The sequence below is a fragment of the Synchiropus splendidus genome, chromosome 12 (assembly GCF_027744825.2).
Source record: "Synchiropus splendidus isolate RoL2022-P1 chromosome 12, RoL_Sspl_1.0, whole genome shotgun sequence".
Lineage (NCBI taxonomy): Eukaryota > Metazoa > Chordata > Actinopteri > Syngnathiformes > Callionymidae > Synchiropus > Synchiropus splendidus.
The window spans coordinates 2,365,961-2,388,101 of NC_071345.1; the positions used below are offsets into that span (position 1 = coordinate 2,365,961).

The following is a 22,141-nucleotide window of genomic DNA, read 5'->3' on the forward strand; positions in this document are numbered from 1 at the left end:
AGCTAGGAGGGCGTCTGGGCGTCGAGAAAAAATTCTCGAGCGTAGCTTGGCCGCCAGATTACCCTGGTATCTGGCAGCATTTGGCGGCCAAGCTACGCTCGAGAATTTTTTCATGTTTTGTAGACGCCCTCCTAGCTACAAGCCTGATTGAGATCCACGAGAGAACGCAAATTATCGGGAAAAGATTTTTCACAAATCGCCAAGCCCAACTTTCATCTGTCATTGGAGGGCCGGAAATGCACAAACCAAAACAAGGCGTCAATCAGGCTTTTAGCCAGAGAGGCATCTGAAAACATGAGAAAGTGGACGCGGCGTTTTCTCACAAGGTCACCCTAACTTTCCCAACCTTTAGTGCCCGTATAGTGACCTAATAGTAGTGCCATCACACTGGAAAACTAGATCAAACGCCGCAGATTCTCCCGGCTTCCTGGAACATCAGCTTTGCGATTGCGGGAGCCATATTGTTTTCGAGAGAAATGTCATGTATAGCCACATGATGCGAGTCGCCTCACTCGCATTTCACTGGTCGAAGCCGAAGGGAACAGTGCTAGAGATGCAGGGAATAGTGTTTCAAAGGTGTTCAAATTTCAAGATTTCCCCGTAGATCGCTCCTGCCATCGCCGCCATATATAGCCACCAAATACAACGTTGGGACACCCTCTCACCCTACGAGCTAAAAGCCTGGTGGCGTTGACGTGCAGTGAGTGAAGCGTGGCACTGCTCATTGATGCTACTTCGATAGCAAGTCAGTCAGTGCCGAGGCCAGTCGTGTGAAGCGCATATCATCCAACAATCGAAATATCTTTCTGCCAAATGGTCCAAATGAAAAGTCTGCAGTATAGTTCACATCCAAATCTGTGACGTACCAAGTCCACCAACAGCGCACCGTGTTCGGGTGAGGGATTACTCAACCCCCTACTCACCAAGCGTAAAGGACATCCCATGAATCCAAATCACCACCTCCGCGCGCCTTCTTCTTTCCCTCCATCCCAACATGCTGGTGAGCAGTAATTTAGTGAATGTGATTTGAAAGTCTGACATCCTCGACCCCGGTGTATTCCGTCTAATCCGCCGGCTGCTCTCATATTAACGTCGCGGGATTGCGTGACGGAGCTTGACAACCATGGTGGTGCTGGAAAGACTGCACCTCACCAAGCTGCCGGGGTTCACGCCGCACCTGCTGTAGTTCCGCTCACATCAGGTGCAGCCGCCGGCCTCCACCAAAGGCTCTCTAACACACGGCTAACTGCTCCGAGGAGACCTTTTATTGATTCATTCAGCTTGCTGTCTTTAATTATGCCAAAGCCTAATATGCACCAACAGGGAAATCAGCAGTTCTGATGTTTTCAGTTATTTGGCCTGAAAATCAATTCAGTTTTCTGCAGCAGCTTTAACTCAAGCAGACGTATGTGTGGGCCTCTCACTAGCTCACACTTTCCCCAACCTTTCTTTTGCCGTCGCAGTTGCACTGAGGTGGCAACTCATTCAGTCACTCATCAGCTGTGTCCAACTAGTTCTTCACTTCAGAGGTCCAGACGCGGCGAGAGAGGGTTCAACGCCGTCACCGCCATGCAGCCGTCGTCATCCTCCACACGCTTCCTCCGGAGGTGTCTGAATACAAGTAAACATTCCCTTTCTTTGTGTCACAAGAATGAGCAACTAAAGTGCAGAGTCTTGCTTTTGATAATGGACGTGACCCTCGGCTAGCTTAGCAACCACGCTAATGGTCGCTAACATGGAGCTAAGGCCGTCTCCTTGGACCAACAAGTCACCTCTTCTGGTGGGAACCAAGGGTCCAAACCACCTGAGTGAAGGAAGGTGAAGACACATCTGCAGATTGTGGTGATGTCATCACCGCAGATATGGGCTCAGATCGAGGAACACGATGCATCAGGTTCACCACACGACTTCTCCATTGAAGGCTATTGGACATCATCAGACCGTGACAAGTCTCGGAGTTTGTTTACTTCCGCTGTGCAGGAGCACATCAGTCCACTCATAGTTCATGTACTGGCTACATGCTAGCTTAGCCTAGCAACTGGCTACATGCTAGTTTAGCCCAGCTACTGACTACATGCTAGCTTTGCCACGCTACCGGCTACATGCTAGCTTAGCCTAGCTACAGGCTACATGCTAGTTTAGTCCAGCTACTGACAACATGCTAGCTTTGTCACACTACTGGTTAGATGCCAGCTTAGCCCAGCAGCTGGCTACATACTAGCTTAGCCCAGTAACTGACTACATGCTGGCTTTGTCACACTACTGGTTAGGTGCCACCTTAGACCAGCAACTGGCTACATGCTAGCTTAGCCCAGCAACTGACAACATGCTGGCTTTGTCACACTGCTGGTTAGGTGCCACCTTAGACCAGCAACTGGCTACATGCTAGCTTAGCCCAGCAACTGGCTACATGCTAGCTTTGTCACACTACTGGTTAGATGCTAGCTTAGCCCAGCAACTGGCTACATGCTAGCTTAGCCACTGTAATGGAACATGACAAAAGATGTAGACACAATTGTTTCGTTCAACACATGACTATTTTAAGAAGCAAATAAGTGGCTCCAAGTCTGCAGTACAAAGTAGCGTGCTTTTGATTGTGTTCATTATAATTTTGAAAATATTATTAGCAGGGATCAGGGAGTCGGAAACTTCGATGAAAGTTGTGTTTTTGCAGCAAATGGCTGAAATATACTTGACGATTCATAACTCCTATGAGATCATTTACAATGAAAAAAATCTGGGGAATTTAAAGGTTGAGTTTAAGGATTGTCACTTGAGATATGTGTGCTTCTTAAATTTTGACAATTGCAAAGTGACGATGTCTTGAAACATGGCTGAAGCTCCATTGATGCCTTTAAATGCAGCTTAAAGTCAGCAATACAGAGAGGGAGCAGGCCATCTGAAACGCAGGGGGAAGACTCCGATTGCTGCCTTCCTTCCAGCTCCACCACCTGAGCCATGCGGCGTCAACATGTTCCAACCTCCCACTTCATCTTTGTTCATGCCTAACAACTCCTGAACCCCCTTTGTCTCGCCCGTCTTTGAACCCCCTGCTCCCAACTCTGATAGTCTCCTGTTGTCTCTGAGAGGCGGTGGAGCTGATCCGGCTGATGATGCCGCTCCTCACACCAGTGGCCTCTCACACCCAAGTCTGCTGGCGCACTCTCCACCACGCCGTCGCCTGGCCGCCGCAGGAGGTCCGCAGCGCTCTCCTGGCTTCAACAATCACTGACAAATCAGCAGAGAGCATGACAACCGCCAGATTTGTTTCATTTTCTCTTCTGAGGAAACTTAACTCTCAGAAGAAAAAGCAGCTACTCTTCCAGGCGTCTCTAGTTTCCTCCCAAATCCTTCACCAAGCGCTCATGAAAAAGAAGACACGGCCATTACTGCTGCAAAGTGTTTGGCAAACAACGACAATAATAATATCAAGTTGTGGACATTTGACTCACGATGATGCTCATGAGCAGCGAGGAACGGAACCCTCACCACCTGCCAGCCCAAAAAACAGCTTCTGCAGAGCTGCAGATACAACAGCAACTGCTGTGAAATGCTATGGAAATGACTATACATCCACTCTCACAATCCAGAAGCTCGGACTGTTCCCCAAACTGAATTCTGAGTGTCGGGAGCTTTTTTCGATCACAACAGTTTCAGTTGTAGCTTGAAAAAGGGCACCTATATTCAGTTATTTATTGTGAAGAAGGGAGTACTGTTGGTGTTGATGTTTATTTTGTCCAGGTAGACAAGGCTCACTCTGGACTCCTGGACATGATTCTCTGTCCCTGTATTCACTTTCGTGACACACCAGAGAAACCTGGCTCTTCAAATTAGCTTTGTTTTCATGATGGATGAGCAGTTACAAACAGGAAGTGGTCAGTCGTAGCCCAGCGTTTGGTGACTGAAGAGACTCGCCGCCTTTCTTCTGCTATGCTAAAATGTTACATGTGAGATTAGACTGGATGTGAGAAACCTGACTGTCGGGACAAACACGAAACATAATAGACACGGTAGAAACAGAGACGCCAGGAAAACAAAGTGTGCAGAAATATCACTTGCAAAACATTGATGTTTTAAAAAGATAAAGCCAAATATTTCCACGTTCAGCCGAGACATATGTGAATGTAAGAATACAAAATGATTTTTTATTTTATTTTTATTTGAGATTGAATATGGTCTTCAACAAATATTAACAAAAATAATACATTATTACTGAATTTATTATCATCTTATTTTAAGCTCTTTTCTGCCTTTTGACCTCTTTCCCACCTTCGTGGAGATCACATTTTTGTACATGATTTGTAAACACAGTAATGTCTGTGATCCTCTGTCTTTTAACCTGGGTCCTCTGTCCGACCATGTTCAACCCGACAGTGATTTTAAATTTGATTCTCCGGTCAGCGCGGTTGTCAAGTCGTGTTTCTTTTATCTCCGTTTTATCCAGGCAGCATCTAGAAGCAGTGATTCATGCTTTCATCACGTGGCGACTGGACTACTGCAACTGGTCGGTGTTAGCCAGGCGTCGCTGTCCCGTCTGCAGCTGGTCCAGAATGCTGCCGCCAGGTTCTTCACGGGGTCACGCAGAAGTGAGCACATCACCCCAATTTTAGCTTCTCTCCACTGGCTGCTGTGACTTTTAGAACGGGTTTTAAAGTTCTTCTGTTCGTGTTTAAAGCTCTCAATGGTCTTGCCCCTCAGTACCTAGTGGAGCGTTTAACCCCCTACGTTCCTCCGCGGCCCTTGAGGTCAGCCGCCCAGCTCCTCCTGGAGGCACCTAAAACCAAGCGGAAGAGGAGAGGAGACCGGCCCGTCTCGGTCTGTGGCCCCCGGCTATGGCAGGCCCTCCCTCCCCATGTTGGACACCGTCACTGTCCACTTTTAGATCCCTTTTTTTAAAAGACACTTTTACTCTTTATGTCTGTTTTATCCAGATTTTACTGCGGTACAGCACTTGCGTTGCTTTTGAAGTGCTTGGTACGGAGTGGTATTTCCGATACTATTTTAGGATTTTAGGATCCAACACTGAGGATGTTGCACCCGGAGTGTTTGCAGGAACTGTGGCGTTTTCGCCCTGTATTTATGTATTGATATTCACTGACATTTCAACATGTGTTGCTGCTTTGTCTTCACTGTCAGTTCAACAGCAGATGCGACAACCTGTCTGTTTACATAGCATGCTCACTCCCCAGTGGCTCCTTCGCATGAATCTGCCACGGAAACAAACGCGTAAGCCGCGTCCCACATGTGGCACACGCCACGCTTCCAACCCCTCGGCCGGGCATTTGTTGGTCACCTGTGCCACTGTGACCAAAGTTCGCTGCGGCGCTGGCAGCACACCTTTCAAGCTAGCGTGCGCCCGTGCGCGTGCGCGGGGCTGGTGAAGCTGAGGTCGGAGGTGAGCTATTGATACGGCATCGAACCCCGATCACGCACCCGCGGCGGAGCACTCACCTCTTTGCTGCGCGGCGCAACATTGCCATAGCAACGGGAGCAGGAGGGCGAGCCGCAGCCGCTCCATTTGGTCCGCTGAGAAGTTCCAACATGTGGGGTGAGTGGAAGAAGTTCCCCAAACTCTCCTCCTCCTCTTCCTCCTCCCTCGACAGGCTCGGGCGCGAGGAGGAGCAGGAGGAGGGCGACAGTCGTCCGCTTTTAAAGCTACTGTCCTCCTTATTTTTTATTACAAATTCATTACAAATCAAATTAAATAGCAACAATCATTTATATTGTTAGAATTTAATTTAAAAAAAAAACCCTCTGCCTACTTTGTTTTCTGTCACGTGTTCATTTGTAGCGAGGGAGGAAGTATGCGCACGTTTTTTTTTTTTTTTTTTTTTTGTTTTTGTTTTTACTTTACAGCGAAGTGAGTTATTTAGTCCCAGGAAAGAGGAACATTCAGGTCCCTAGCGAATGACAGTTCACCTTATTTTGACTTATGTTGTCTCTATTTAAGCCCAGGAAAAGCGCAGCTGACCAGTGTTGCGCGCGGCAGCAAAGTTGGTTAGTCGCACTTCGAGCTCCTCCTGCTGCCCTGACCAACTTAGCACAGTCTGGGCCCAACACTGAGCCCAGCTGTGTGGTCAGAGGTGCGTCAGACATGTTTGTGAGAGGAGCTGTCACGGTCCGCAGCCGCTCATCATCACTTCTATTATAAAGTTCCGGCCCACTGAGCCCTCAGTCAGCTCACCCACCTGAGAGCCGGGACTGGCACCTGCAGCTCCCAAACATCTCAGATAATGAGCCTTAAACAAGCCCAGTGAGCGTCAGAGCGCCAGACTCCTCCAGGCTGGGACCGACTGAAGATGGGCTCCCCACTGAGGGCTGGCGGGGCCAGGCCTCCCTGGAGGGCCGGCGGGTCGCTGTGGAAGTGGGCCGCGTCCAGGCTGCCGCACGACTGGACTGCAAGGTCAGTGTGGCCGTCGTCTGTTTAGCTCTTCACTCAAACCAGAAACATTCTTACTGACATCATGTCAGCGGAGTCAGGTCACTTCAGAAATGACGTCGCATTATACATTTTTTATATTGCATGTTTATAAACAGGTTTGGTCACACGTATTCACCATTATTCAGCCATTCACTTGGCTATTGACTAATAACTCTGCTGTTGTTTATCAGCGACTTTAGTGGCCATTACAGGGTGAAACGTGGTCCGATCTAACAATGCATTCATCAGAAGTTTATAGTGATACATTCCTGGCTCACATGCTGCTAAAACACATTACGCTGATGAGTGGATTTATTGTATTGTATGTCTTCAATCTGAATCGCAACCACTTGTTCTCACTAAGAAGCATGAATGTTTTTATAGCTATTTAAGGTCTACAAGATGTTCAATAAGAAGAAGTCTAAAATGTGAAAAAAACTGTTGACAATATTACAAGTTACATGTACAGTTCTAAACACGGCACGAGAAATAGAAAGAGATGGAGAATTATGTTAATAAAGCGAAGTTCTGAGCCTCTAGATGATCACATGTTTTAGTTTTGGTGTTTTTTTGATGAATTTCAGTTTGATATTTCAGTTGTAGAAAAATACACATTAAGATTCTCTAATTCATCGGCTTTCATTTCCAATATAAAAACGTAGCGAGCCACAAACTTGCATCCTCTTCTCAAAACTGCTGATCCTAAAGATACTAAAGAAGCAAACTTATTTATTCATTTTTGATAGAAAGCAATATACTTGTACTGAATATTGTCAGATTCAATGGAAATCCTTTTATGTAATATACATTAATGAAGATTAAATAAAGATAACATCAAACAATCATCTCAAACTCTTTGTTTTTACATGTTTTATATTATATTCTTTCAAAATTTCTGAATAATCTACCTACATATTTAACAAACAACTGAAATATTGTGATTTGTTAATTAAAAAAAACAATAAAAATGTATATAACTAATGAACTAGGTGATATTTAATATGAGTGTAGATTGTAATGTCAGTTATATTTGATGTTTTCTTCCATGTCAAATGAATTACTTTTATTGCTTCTGTAATGTAGGATCTTCACTTTTATTTTGATCCCGTTTTACTGTATAATTTATACTAGATCAATAATTCATCTTGTCCAATGCAAAACTTTGAGCTAAAATAATTGCTGCGTGAGCTAAAACACTGGTTTCATTCACAGCAGCGTGATCTGTGTGATCGTATCCGACGAGCCACTCGGTCTCAGATCGGACCTCTGACCGCGGATTCTGTGCCTCAGGTTCTCAGCGGAGGATCAGGAGACGATGGTTCTGACTCAGTGTGATGAGCTGAACACGACCTACAGCCAGGACAGAGGAGCTCCCTTCCACAGTCTCACAGGTGAGGACAGCGCATGGGTCACACCGTCCTCAGAAGGTCCGCAGACTCCAGCACCGGACCTCGTGGCATCGACAAGTGCGCAGAGACTGAAGAACCTGAAAGGCAGCAGAGTAATTCTGACGTCCACTGGAGCCCAGACCTCCTCAGTGACTCCCACAGATGGTTCCATTCACTGCCACGCCACCCAGAGAAGACCAGACGTACGTCCTGGAGCGTCCAGAGGACCAGAGGAGCGGCGGAGTTCTGGAGGCACCTGCACCTGCTCCAAACCAGCTCCCACCATCACGGCCTGGGAGGCAGCTTGGAACGTGACCAACGCCATACAGGTGATTTAGAAGTCCCCTCAGACAGGAAGTGACTCTCTGCAGTCAAGGCAAGTGCCTCTCCCTCGTTGATGGAATAGTTCATTGAATTATCATTTCATTTTCTTCCATACACAAGCAAAGACTGCTTTTACCAGTGTAAAGCAGCCAGGTTTAGTTAAAAGGTGAAACAACTGGTGTCAAAATAAAGCGTGAATTTATTCACATACTAAAGTTTATGAATTATTTTGGCAGTGTGGCGACAAACAACAATAATACGAGGAAGCCACATTTGTGGTGAAAATTGATTCCATAATAACAGTTTTAAATTCTCAGTTTAAAACTAAAATCAAGTTGTTTTTGATCAATATTCAAGATTACACAATAATTTGACAATAAGATGCATATTTTTCTCATGATTTGATGAAGAACTGTAAAAATCTCAAATACTACATATTAAGTATTAACACATACTACTCATTGAAAAAATTTTAAAGACTTACACTTAAAATTATGAGGAAAAACAAAATGTCTGATCAGAATATTACATTCTACAAAGTTTGTTTTTCTTTTTTCGAATTACTGAATTTTGCAGTTTGACATTGTTCAAAATTGATAGTTAAAACGCACAGAGATATATATTTTACTTTCAATAAAAAAAGAAAATATTTGTGAATTCACAGATTTTAATTTCAATATTAATGCACTGGCTGTTATAGTTCCATCATTCTGTCACGCTGTTGATCATGTGACGCACTCAGTGTTTATCAAGAAATTCCATGTTGGAGAAATCAGACAGTGGATCCAGCGGCGACTCAATTGAAAGTCACAAGAATGGCACAACTAAAGCAGCGAACAGTGTTTGTGAGTGTAGAATATGGAACGGCACAGTTCATTCAGTCCCAGAACGTTCCGCCACTTTCTTTCTCTCCGTGCGCCGCCGTCTCTTCTCTTGTTCCGCCGTCAAACTGCTGCAACATTCTAAAAGCATGACACCTGAAAACTGTTTCATGGGCACCAACTGTGCGTAACAGCGCTGAACAATTCCTCCGCGCTCCTCACCATCGAAGAACGCCTCACTCAAAGGGCCGTGGTGGTCACGGCGTTTGTCCTGCCGGCGCTAATGCTAATAGCTTATTATGCTGTAAACGCTGGGCCCATTCAGCGGCTGCGCTCATGTAAATGCGCTCTTTCACTGAAGTGAGCGCTGGGCTGTGTGGAGAACTCACCAGGACAATGAAGCAACAACACATGACGCCGCTGCTCAGGCACCAAAGGAAGGGTTTTACGCTGTCGCAGCGTCTGAAGGATGTTGTTTCAGGGATGATCAAATGTTGTTTATTGATGCCAGTCCATCTATCTGGGAGCCAAGACTGACGTCGTGTCATTTCCCCCGAGTCTCGCTGGCAGCAGACCTCCTCCCCAGTGACAAGGATCACAGCACTGACTTGAATTATGGATTCAGCATGTGAACTAGAAACACCACTGGCTTTGAAATGTGTTTTTCACTCCGGTACGACTCGGAGGACTGACTCGGGGGTTTATTTACTTGACTGACTTCAGGTCTCATAGCATTAGGGGCCCAGAAAAGGACTTGAATGGAAACGACAAGACTGGAGCCAAGTCACAAGTCTCAATAAAGTTTCCAGGCAGAGTCAAGGCTCGAGTCTTGACACTATACTTGAGGCAAGTCTCAAGGAAGTCTACGGTTTATGAAGCTGAGTCTTAGACTTTTATATCGAGTCATGGCAAATCGATTGGATCAGGTCGTCTTGAGTCAAGTCAAGTGTTGAGCAAATTAGTTTTCAGTGAAGTGTTACATGAGGGAGTTTTCGAGTCCTCAAGTCAAATAAGTGAGTCATGTCTGGACGGAGTTGAAGTCACAGGTAAAATCCATTTCTGAGCCGGGTTGAGTCATGCCACAAGTCAAGGGAAGCCCTTCTTGTCACTACTACTGAAGTCAAAATTCCCAAGTCATGTCAGGTGCAGAGAAAGGCTCGAGTCAAGTTTTAACTTGCACTCTTGAGTCTAGATTAGTCTCGAGTTCTTGACTCAAATCAAGAACTCAAAAGAGCAAGCAGGTCTCGAGTCAGGACAAATCAGTTTCAGACTCTTGAGTCGACGTGAAAAGGTGTTGACTCCTCAAGTCACAGTGTAAGTCTTCAGTTTCTCCACCCGTGTATTAGTCCTGCATCGACACCAAGGAGTCTCGAGTCGATCCTCGAGTCGAATAAGTCTGGTGCTGGAACAAAGGAGCCAAGTTGAAAGTCAAGACAAGAAAAGCTCAAGTGAAGTCAAGACGAGAGTCTCGTGAGAGTCGACTCAGAATTCTTGACTGCACAGTCTTGCGTCAGATTTCTGCCTCATTTCAAGTCACTTGGCTCTTGTTTACCTCCCTCTGACAAGTGTCTGTCAGAGACTGGAGCAAATCCACGCGACCAGACGCCGTCGACTCCTCGCCAGGTCTGGTGAAGGAGTGGCCTGTTCCCCCTCCTGCAGCTCGTGCTCCCAGTCAGGAGTCAGAGCGGAGCAGATGAAATCTTCTGCGTTACGTTTCTTCCCGAGCCGCTTTCATCCCCGGCAGCTGTGTTTCCACATCAAAGCTGCATCAGCATATGCCCGGCAGATAGCGGCCCAACTCGTTTTCAGTCTTCCACCTCCTGCTCTCCAGTGGCACCTCTCCCCAGCACTCTCCTGGCTGACCCCTGGCCCTCTCCACGCTCTGGCCCCTTGGTGGTGGGCCAAAACGCTCCTCCACTCTCCGGTCCCGCAGGACTCCCACACCTTTCAGACTTTCCAGGAATCTTGCCAAAGCTCTCTTCACCTCTTCATCCATCTGAGGGTCCTCATTCTCTGACTCGCCTCGGTAATCGCTTCTCGCTCGACAAGTTTCGTGTCTTGTAGACTCGCATCCTGCTTAGAAAGCTGCTCGGAACAAGAAAGAAGTGTGGGCCACACGCACAGTGAAACTATTTGGATGAGTCAGCTCCTTCACCTTCGGCTGTCTTCATCATCCTCTCACCTCATCGTTCACTGAGTCTCCTCTCCACCGGTCCAGACATCTGTCCTCCCCAACTTTTGACGACCCCAGGAGCTTCATCTCCGACTCCTCTCACTCTGACATCATCTCCACCCTGCTACACTCTTTTTCTTCTGTCCTGGATGCTCTTCCGTTCTCATTTCCATGTCCTCCTCTCTTCTTCAGGGGATCTTTGTCCTGGGTTTGCCCTTCGCTCTGGCCCAGTCCGGCTACCCGGGTCTCGTCCTGCTGGTCCTGTCCGCCTGGGTGTGCAACCACACCGGAGCCATCCTGGTCTCCTGCCTGTACGAGGAGCAGCCCTGGTAATGGAGACCCGACCACCTTCTAGATCAAGCAACATGAAGCCAGATGCAGCGTTCCAGTCTCACGTCAGAGGGAGCCACACACACACACACACACACGCCCAGCAAGCACGGCACCACATGAGACGCACGTGTTCTGCGCTCACATCTGGGAGACGTTAGGAGCCAAACTGACCCGATTCGCTCTCAAACAACACACACCTGGAGCGCCGAAACAAGAGGTCAGGCGAGGTCAACAAGATGGTCACATGTGTGGCGATGAGTCTACATCCCACAGTTAAGACTGTCGCAACAGACTCGACTGCATCAAAGTCTCTGACTCATAAGAAAACATCTGGTGAAGATTCAAAACAGCTGAGTCATCACAGTCCTGTTTTCGCTTTCCCACTTCAATGACTCCTTCCTGGTGACTATCACTCGATTCTCCAGAACCCAGGTCTATATTTTAGCCGCACGTCTGCCATAACATTATGACCACTAGCTGGTCCAGCATTTGTGGTCAGAGCATGACTTTATAGGCATTTGCTTTATATTTTTAATAGAATTCTGGCCACCATTGTTCAGTGCAGTCATGGTGGAGAGGGTCTCTGGAGAGGGTTTGGAGACATCAGTGAGGAAAGGGTCTAGGCCCCCCAGGTGGAGGAGCTCAAGTGTGCCAGGTTTGGAAGCAATAAAAAGATTAAGAGAGCAGAGCACTGTCTTCAGTCATGGAGAAGAAAGAGCTGAGCTAGACGACAAAGCTCTGCACTGGTCAGTGGATTTGGTCCATGGTCATCCAGGATGCCTGGGGCAAACCTGAGCGTTGACGTCCCTCAGAACATCTCAATATTCCCCTGCAAGAGCCTGAGGGCTTTTTTGCTAGTGGGAACTCTGAGCCGTTGCGGTTCCAGGGCAACCCCCACTCTCTTCCTTCCTGTTTCATCCAGCGCTGAGCCGTCGAGGGTCCGCGTCCGGACTAGCTACCGTGACATCGTGGAGGCCTGCTGCGAAGGTCTGCTGCCACCCGGACTGGGCGGGCTGATGGTCAACATCGCTCAGGTAGCGACTGCCATCTCTCCCTTCCTCAGACGAACCTTCAAGCTCGTCCTCGTGTGCAGGTGGTGGAGCTGCTGATGACCTGCACGCTGTACCTGCTGGTCTCCACCAGTCTGCTGAGCGACTCTCTGTCAGCGCTGGCCGTGCCCAGATCAGCGTGTTCGCTGGTGGCTCTGCTCTTCCTGCTGCCCTGCCTGCTGCTGACTGACCTCAGGCCAGTGTCCACTCTCAGCCTGCTCTGCTCCATGGCTCACATTCTCATCAGGTGTCACCACCTCGCTCATGACATCAATGACAACTGTGGATCTCAGAGACTCGGCGTAGAGCATGAGTGGCCAGCTCCTGAACTGACGTCACACTTATCTTCTCAGCCTGCTGGTCATCGTCTTCTGTCTGAGCCGCGCCAGCGTCTGGTCCTGGTCCTTCCTGTCCGTCTCGGTGGACCCGGAGAACTTCCTGGTCTCAGCAGGCGTCATCATCTTCTCCTACACCTCCCAGATATTCCTCCCGACTCTAGAGGGCAGCATGGAGGACCGAGGCCACTTCAGCGCCATGCTGAGCTGTACTCACGCCGCCGCCTGCGTCCTGAAGACCTCCTTCTCCCTGCTGGTGGGTCCAGAAATGAGGCGAGTGGCGCTCCTCTGAACCAGTCAGGGTCTTCTCTCTCACCAGGCCGTGCTGACCTGGGGGTCCCAGACCAGCGAGGTCATCACAGACAACCTGCCCTCCGAGCTGCGGGCGCTGGTCACTCTGTGTCTGCTGGCCAAAGCTCTGCTGTCCTACCCGCTGCCCTTCTACTCGGCGGCGGAGCTCCTGCAGAGCAGCCTGCTGGGAGGTGAGCGTCTGAATCATCTGCCTCAGTTCATCATCCCTAAAGGTTGGACATTGATCTGAGCGAAGGGAGGTAGATTTACGTCTCCGTCCCGACCTGGGCAAGATGAACCGTCCATCCATCACCGCTGAGGTCTGAAACTCTCTCCACCTTCAGATGAGTCCAGGCACGGCGGCAGCTCCCGCTGGATGCCGCTCCTGCGCGCCGCCCTGCTGGCGACCACGTACCTCCTGGCCTGTGTGGTGCCCCGCTTCTCCCTGCTGATGGGTCTGACGGGCAGCGTGACCGGGTCGGCCATGACCCTCATCCTGCCCTGCCTGTGTCACCTCAGGCTGCAGTGGAGGCTCCTCAGCGGGAGGCAGCGGCTGGTGGACGCTTGCATTCTGAGTCTGGGGGTCGTCTGCAGCGTCTCGGGGGTCATGTGTTCGGTGCGGAGGCTGGCGGGCGAGCTGTAGGGAGGAAACAGGAGTTCTTTAGCCCATCAAATTCACTAGAGTTTTCTCAAACTCACATTGCCTTTAAATGATTATTGTACTTTTTTAGTAAACAGTGTTTGGTAAGTTGTACATTATCGCATCAATTTATTTGAATAAATATAAAATATTTTTTTCTAAATTACACATTTTTACAATTATTATTTTTTTATTATTTATTTATCATATTCATTTTTCAGTAGGACTTATTGTAGTATTTTTCCTTTTTATTTTGAAAAATACTCAAAATCTTTTAGCAGTAAAAGATTGTGCTAACATCCAGAAATGATTGTTCAAAGTGTATTTTTTAATTAATTTTATTGTATTTTTTTAATGTAAGAAATGTTGTCTCTTGATGATGAGTATTTTGTTGTCATTTTTATTTTATTAACTAGAAATATAACCTGTAGTGTTCTCTTTGAATTATATCAAATATATGTTAAAATAAGAATGTTTAGTATGAATAAACATTAAATTCTAGCCACAGAAGTTAATTGAAACATCAAAACTTTAATAAAGAAGAAGAAAAAATGGATTTTTATGATGGAAAAACTAAAGTTCATTTTCATTACTGAAGGTCTTGGTGCTACAGAGAGATGTTTTTCGTTCTTGTGAATGTTGAAAATAAAGTCGAAGACCAAACATATTTTCAGCAGCTTATTTGACACCAAGAACAACAGGACCGTTGCCTGCACCCATTCAGTCTGACTGTAGGAGTGGATCTGGCTGCACATCGGTTGGAGCGCCTGCAGTCGGGTGTGGGAGTCCAAATGAATCCCAAACACTGAAAGAAGTACATTTTAAAAAAAGCAGCTGGATTCTTCATGCTGGTTAAATGAATGAGACGCAAAAGCAAGAGTCCTTCAAATGGCAGAATCCAATTTAAAGGCGTTTTCACACAAGAGGAGCTGCAAAAAGAGGCGCTTGTTAGCTTTAAATATATATTTTCCCACCAATTTCTCATCTTGACACCGTCAGTGGAGCCTCTGGATGAGACTGAAACCTTGAAGATCTCATTTATTTGTGGAGCATTTTTTGACTTGTGTTGACTCGTGTGTGCGCGACATTTGAGAATTCAGCAATGTCAAACCCTGTTGACTGTGTTGCTTACGGTGGTTCAGTCTCCGGCCCCAGGCCCCTGTAGCCAGCTGGCTTCCCAGTCCTCACCAGCAGACGGAGTAAACCTTTGTCCCGTCCACACCCGGAAGCCTCCAGGACTGGGAGCGGAAGGACGCGTTTCTGCAGCGCAGTGGACTCTGACCTTGATGGAGCCTCAAGCGACGTGGCGCTGAAGTATTTCCCATCTTTAATTATTGCGTTGCGTGTGATGACAACTTCTCTGTCTCCCCCTTCAACTCCCCCGTCACTCTCTTAAATTTTGTCCAACAGGGTTTTGACAAGGTTACCGCGTGTGTCATGTTACACAAAGACAAATACACACAGATGACAGGTTGACAGCGTTGTCAAGCAACACACCTGTCCCTGTGTGTGTGTGTGCGTGTGTGTGTGTGTGTGTGTGTGTGTGTGTGTGTGTGTGTGTGTGTGTGTGTGTGTGAGCCCAGTCAAAACTGACAGAGTGTATCGCACTTCGCACCATGAAACTCACCACCGACCATCTCTCTTAGCTTGATACAAAGCTCCGCCATCTCTCTGACAAAGACGCCAGGTTCAACTGCCAAACTGCAAGAAGCACGACGAGAAATGTCCCTCTGCCCCAACATCTCTGAGGCCTTCTCACCTATTGATCCTTCATGAAGCAGACAAGTATCTCATTATCTCCACCAAGATTCTTTCCTTCAGACCTGCAGCTTTGATGATCATCAGTGACTGGCGCCATCTGACACTTGGCTTCTTCGTACGCTTGAGAGTATTCGCTGATGTTTCAGGCTTCACTTCTGCGTCATGGTGGAGCAGGTCAAGCCTCCTGGGAGACCATCAGGGGCACCAGCCACTGCACCTCACTCTGAGAGAACCTTCCATCACAATCCTTCCAAACGTGACTCAATGTTTTGAGTTCCACTGACCTTTTCACCTCCAGTCCATCACCCTGCTCCTTCGGCCCCTCACCACTGCGCAATAGATGGTCCCATCTGTCCTCAGAAATGAAGAACCCTTTCAACGGAACCTGACCAGACTGCCCTTTAGAGGGCTCTGCCACAGACACTGTTTCATGAAGCCCCATCACTGCTCGCGGCAGGAACTGAGTTTCGTCAGACACTATAGTCTTGCTTTTCTCTGGAGACCTCGCTCTGTTTGGACCCGTTCATGAACAGTTTTCATGCTAGTTCCTGCTGTGGTAATCCAGGCCAGAGTAGGAGTAGGAGGCAGACGCTGGAGACACTTTTCTTGCTCAGCAGTTTATCAATAAGGTGCTCCAGGATACAAAAAGGCAAGAAAAAAAGTTTAAAAAAAACAACGACTAAAGATCACAAAGAGGCGGAACAGTTAACTCATCTCAACTGAGATGACTCTTGAGAAATGGTGCACACTGCAGCCCCCTCCTGGCCAGCCTGCTTCTCTCTTGAAGTGTTGGGGTCTGGACCGTACCTCTCCACAGGGAAATCCCAAACACCACCAACAACCACAACTCCATCCTGCAGGAAGAAAACACTGCGAACACAACCAGCCGCACAACGCTCACCCCAGCTCCATCACACCGTCATATACGACAAAACTAAACTAAACAAAACCCTCCCCTACCTCGGCCACCCCCTCAGTTGGAACTTGACATCGCCAAGGTGATAGAACCAGGACGTGACCCGCTACGTCCTCCTTTTTCCCTGATGGCCTTGTGGTGAGTAACACAAGCAACGTGCGAAGCAAAGTGTGAAATAATAGCTAAATAACTGACATTTAACTGAACCAATAAACATGCTTGGTTGACTTTTGATACACCTGAAAATGGAAACTCCAACTAAACCTGGATGGTTTGAACGCATGACACAGGATGAAGGTGGAAGTGAACCAACAAAACAAGCGCACAACCGTAACTTTAAATGAGACACATGGGCGACTCTCAGACACTCGGATTGCCGTAACGTATTCAGAGTTTTATCAGGACGTTTGGGTCGTACTGAGTTACTAAAAACATTCAAGAGGCGGATCCTCACACCTGCCCAGATACAGACGTCAGAGTCAGCCTGAAGAAGTGTTTGAAAGCTGTAAATCTGGGGAACAATTGGCTGCTGTGAAGACGCCTGGACGGCTCTGACCCCGAAGGAACAGCGCCGCAGAATGCATTGTCCCTTATTAAGTGTGTGTCACCGTCCAATCTCAGCCCGTCCCTCTGTGTCAGACAATAATCCACTACGGAGTCAGTAGATCAATTAGAGTCACGGCTCCCTGACCTTCCCACACAGGCCTGAATCTGCGCCTGAATTGCTTTAATAAGTGGCAAAGTTCTGAGTCACCCGTCAATTTCAGCGAGGAGCAGCACAGGACCCAGCGAATCCATCGGCCAGATGAAAATGGAAGGTGACGATCAGAGGGGGAAGATGGAGGCCGAGATTGCGGGTGAGAAAGCCGTGGGGGAGGCGTAGTAAAGGGAATTAGCTCCAGTGGATGAAGAGCTGTGAGTCCACTGCCAACTTTGCTGTTTTCCCTCCCACATCTGGCTGTGGACTCGCATGTGTGTGTGAATGTGCGTGGGAGTGTCATTGACAGAGAGACTTCGGTCGGGTTTTGTGTGCGAGACTCTGCAAATCAGCTCATATTTACCACCAAATGTTACACTATACTGTGTGTGTGTGTGTGTGTGTGTGTTAGCCTCCCCCATCAGCAGCCTGCACGCGGTGATAAAACAGTCACACTGAAACAAAATCAACTCTGCTGCTCTGCAACTGGAAAGAATGAGCTCCCTCTCTCTGCGGTCTTTTATTTCTTACATGACTCCTCTCATGGTGGAGCATGAACGCATGTGCCGTAGGTCACTGAACATTCAGCCTCTCCACTCATTACTGAGCAACTTGTTTTTAGTTATTTCCTGTTTGGTTCCGTGTTTCCATTTCCTTGTTGGTCCCCAGTTTTCCGAGCGTCACGGCTGGCACTCTTTTGCTTACATGGATTTCAACACCTCTGTGCCAGTTTGTGTTGCCAGATGGTTGCTACGTGTCCTCACGGTAAACTCTCTAGCGACTCTCTGTCCGTTCTGTGCGTGGATGACGTTTCTTCTCTGCTGCCTCCTTAGTCACTCTCGTTCCTCTGTTTTCTGTTTAGCGCTTCTTGCTGCTAGTTCGCGTGTGACTGTTTTTGTTAAGACTCACCTTTTCTGTTCCTCCGCATTATAGGTATTCCTCATGTGTGTGTGAGTAGATCCACCACTGAGCGCTTTTCATTATTTGGGCCCGGTGAGCAACCTTCGAGTGTGTTTCCATTGTCCCCCTTTGTCAGGCTTCATCTTGTTTTCTGTTTCAGGTTTTTCCCTGCTCGTGCTCCTCACTCCGCGTTTTGGTGTTGACGCCCTTGGTTCATCGTTCCTGTTCGTCTTTTGTGTTTATCTTATTTATTGTAATAAATTGTTAAGACTACCCTCGCCCTCCCGAGTCATCTGTAAACCTGCACCACAGCTGGTGGCTTCTCTCTCCTTGACCAACCTAGCACCAAGTGGTGATGAGGACCAAAGTATGGCGGCGCTGAAGAGCTCCTTATTGGCCGAGCCGATTAGAGCTGGCTTCAGGAGAGACATGAAAGGTGAGGCGAGATGTGAGGGTGTGGGCCTCCCAGGACTCCTCCTGGCCCGCGCCGTGTAATAACCACTTTGGTCATCTGGCACTGTCATGAATCTTAACAACTTATGGGCAGATTTACAAGTCCATCCGCTCTGTACTCGCTCATTCATCAGATGAACTCATCTGCAAATCCCTCCCTGGCATGACTCCGCTTTATCAGTGCAGCCCAGTCCACGTCTCCAACCGGCTCCAGCAATTTCCTCCTCCTCCTCCTCCTCCTTCGCTCGCACCTCGGTTGGCTGCAGCCTCTCCGCTGCACGGCTGCCAGACGCAGCAGCTCCTTCCAAACCTCCCCTCTTCCCCCCAAATTGATCTTTTCGTTCCGGCTGTATCTTTTAAAATGAGGCCAGTGAAAACACTTGCTGCCTTCTTCACCTGACGCCCGACGTCACTGCCAGCACTATGATAATTCATCGTCCTAATAAACCCGAGTCGCCTTTAATCTCTCGGAGCTGGAGGTCAACAGCTGCTGAGGACGTCGCGCCGTGAAAATGACACTAATGGATTTAACAATTGTTCCCAGGGTCTGGAGGGGTTTAGTCATTTAAACATTCACACACACACACAACTGCTCTTGAAAACAAACACGACACTGAGTTTGGGCCGATCTGGGGTCCATTAAAGCATCATTGGTTTGAAGAAAAGTGAAATCAAGTCTTTGATGTTTCGCCAAACTCTGAGCAGCTTGTACAGGAAGATAAGCAGGGTCTCTCAGCAGGACCCCACACGTGTGGCTGGACTGGGCCAGAACCACGACCGAAGGGCCCCTGAGGAAGAGAGGAGGAAATGGAACTGTCAAGTCACTCATCCAGAGGAGGTGGCGAAGGAGGCGGAGAAGAGAGGGCAGCCGCGTGGAGACCACCAGGAGTCATCGTGATGGTGCAGAGACGCAGAGGCCAGAGTCAGAGATGATGGAATAAAGCCCTGTCATGAATTCATGAATGATTCTGAGGTTGACACTGGGAGAAGGAGCGCAGATGGTTCAGACACATGGAGAGGAGAGGCAGTCTTGGTCCAAGGATGTTGAAAATGAAGAAAAGAGAGGACAACCAGATGAAGCTTTTGAAGAATGTTGAAGGTGGAGGACGTTCTGAAGCAATGCTGAATGACCAAAGAGGGAGAACGAGAAGGCACTGTTGGGCCCATTACTGTGTAGCCACCAGTCTGTGAAGCTGATCAAGTTTGCGGATGACTTCTTCTCCTTGAATCTGGTTGTAGGTTGGAAGGACCTAACGGCCTGCAGATGCATGTGAAGAGGAAGGCGAGACTGGGAGCAGCGTCACATCTCATCCCTCCCCACGATGAGCTGTGGCTGAGGAGTCTTCACTGCTCACACGCGCTGTGATGTTTTATATTTGCTGTGGTGTTCATGTCCACCAGGGGGCTCCAAACAGCTGTCCAACATATTCCATCTGTGGGCCACATGTTTGTGTTTCCAGTGGCTCGGTGTCCCTCGAGCAAGGTGTTTGTCTGTGGCAGAGATAAGGACTGAAATCGGTGATGTTGTCCTTGAGCAAGACTCTAATTGCGGCGGGTTTTGTAACCAGGCAGCCCAGATTGAACGTTCCCATTAGAGGATTAGCACCGTGCTACCTTACTTTACATTAATCCCTATTATGGGAAACACTCTGGCACAGGCTTCCCTGGGAAACAGCTGAAATAATGGGGTTAATACTGGACGCCGGCCAGAGCGGAGCGACTTGAGGCTTCGACCTGGAGCGGGATGTTGACTTGGTTTGCTCTGTAAAACTCCCGCGGGATGGAAAGTGTCTGAGAATCCATGGTGGCTGATGCTGCCGCGGCGAGGCAGCTGTGTTGCTGATGGACAGATGATGGTTAGAACATACACAATGGCAGACGTCACCACACATGTGTCACACAGACGCGATGGTATTTTGTTTTATTAAGGGTGAAGTCATTAGTGATATTGGTTTTCAACAGCTGGCGGAGCGACCTCCCCTGTTCCCAGCCTGTGTGTGTGTGTGTGTGAGCGGGTGGGCATGTTTTGCCAGGCTTGTGAGTACCAAGTGTTGGCAAGCCACCTTCTTGTGAGGACATTTTGGCCTGACCTCACAAGGTTTACAGGGTTAAAACATCAGTAAAAGTAGTTTCCAGTTTGGTTCAGGTGAGCCATGTGTTTTGGATGGTTGTGTTTAGGTGGAGAGGCTGGGGAAAGGGTGATGGCCATGACAGGTCCTCTCAAAAATATCAAAACAATAAAGTGTGTGGCTCAATAAAGTCAAGCAATCTGCCTCGGAACAGCATGTTTTTATTCAAATATTTTTGTTTTAATGTCTGTTACATAGAAGTCTTCCGTGCTTCAGGTTTGTGACAATGTTTTCCGAATTAGAATCAGAATCAAATGTTATTCCCATGGTCAACCAACTAGGAGAGTGCCTTGGAATAAAGTGCTGTCATGAACAAAAATAAAATAAAATAAAATAAGGAAGGCTGTTCACAAATTCATCAGACTGAGGTCGAAGGGAAGGAGCCGTTCCTGTGTCGGGAGGTTCTGGTCAGGATCGACCGCAGCCTCCTGCCAAAGGGAAGAGGGACAAACATTCCTTCCTACTTCCCTCAGTTCAACATGACGTAAACTCAAACCCATTTTGATTTGGACCCACGTCTCTGAATACACTGCAGAAATGCTGAGCCCCTGCAGGGCACCTCGGACCCCACATCCACGGGTGGGTCCGTGCTAACTGCCCTAAATCCAGGACCTTTACGGTCAGGACACCTCCACCCCGGAACAACCTGCCGGAGGGCGTCAATAAAGAAACTCACTGGTAAAAACAGCATCATATCAGGGGCCACAGATGACGCGATGGAATCCTTGATCTGACTTGTGAACAGCCACGTGTGAATCCTCGATGAGGTGGACATGAGTTTTTATTCTCTCCTTTAACTTGAGTAGAAATATGCGGCGCTGCCTCCTGACTGGAGATGATGAGCGGTTATGGGTGCGGCGACCCTGAAGCGCCGTCTCAGGGGAGCAGGTTATCTTATTTCACCACCTGGCACTGCCAGTTTAAAGGACTGATCGCTCCATATTGGGATGTAAAGAGAAAAGGGAAGTGGACTTTTCTGGCCGGTGGAACTCACCAGGGAAAGAGGGGGCGTCTGACTCCTCCATTAAAGTTTATTTCCCTAAATGAACAGGACGAGTCAGGGCGAAAACGCCGGCAGATATTGGGGTTTGCGCGGGAGATAAAGCTAATGTGGTCATTCTTGAGGGGGGGGAGGGAAGTCGGCATGGTAATTTCCTGTGAAGTGGCAGCGCCCACCAGCCTCCGGCCGTTAGTAAGATAGATGAGCGCGCAGAGCGGCGGGAAAAGTCCAACTCAGCGTTTTTTACTTTATCTATTAGAGAGGTAATATTGCATGATCAAGTGGGGGACACATTCACTCACCCTCCCGCTAACACCCACCCCGTGTCACCCCTGCACCGCCTCCTTTTTCCCCTCCATTACGATGACTAATGAGAGCCGGGTTTCCAGTTGGTGTCCGGGTAATTGTCCGGCGCGTCTTCCGGGGAGCTCCAACTTCAGTGGACTTCAGCAGGCCGTCTCCCTCAGAGCCGATGTTTCCGTGGACACCAGGGATGTTTATGATGGCGTG

At 48.2% G+C, this 22,141-nt stretch overlaps 2 protein-coding genes across 6 annotated transcripts in view; one reads left to right on the plus strand and one right to left on the minus strand.

Annotated features, from left to right (window-relative positions):
* Positions 1-5,595, minus strand: part of lama2 (laminin, alpha 2) — a 134,648-nt gene extending 129,053 nt beyond the window's left edge. For all 5 annotated transcript variants that reach the window (XM_053881831.1, XM_053881832.1, XM_053881830.1 and 2 more), the window contains exon 1: positions 5,452-5,595. In XM_053881831.1, the coding sequence (XP_053737806.1) occupies positions 5,452-5,518 (67 nt within the window). In that variant the 5' untranslated portion in view covers positions 5,519-5,595. The remainder of the gene's footprint in view (positions 1-5,451) is intronic.
* A 208-nt stretch (positions 5,596-5,803) lies between these two features.
* LOC128768777 (vesicular inhibitory amino acid transporter-like) lies at positions 5,804-13,778 on the plus strand. Its single transcript, XM_053881933.1, has 8 exons — positions 5,804-6,403; positions 7,712-8,138; positions 11,320-11,450; positions 12,383-12,494; positions 12,554-12,756; positions 12,863-13,100; positions 13,164-13,351; positions 13,490-13,778. The coding sequence occupies exons 1-8, from the start codon at positions 6,300-6,302 to the stop codon at positions 13,776-13,778; spliced, it is 1,692 nt and encodes a 563-aa protein (XP_053737908.1). The 5' UTR covers positions 5,804-6,299.
* The last annotated feature ends 8,363 nt before the right edge of the window (positions 13,779-22,141 follow it).

Excerpts from the sequence above, each read along its gene's own strand:
- LOC128768777 (XM_053881933.1), top strand. The coding sequence starts at position 6,300 with ATGGGCTCCCCACTGAGGGCTGGCGGGGCCAGGCCTCCCTGGAGGGCC. Across the intron at positions 8,139-11,319 it reads ACGTGACCAACGCCATACAG|GGGATCTTTGTCCTGGGTTT; the intron begins GTGATTTAGAAG and ends TCTCTTCTTCAG. Across the intron at positions 13,101-13,163 it reads AGACCTCCTTCTCCCTGCTG|GCCGTGCTGACCTGGGGGTC; the intron begins GTGGGTCCAGAA and ends CTCTCTCACCAG.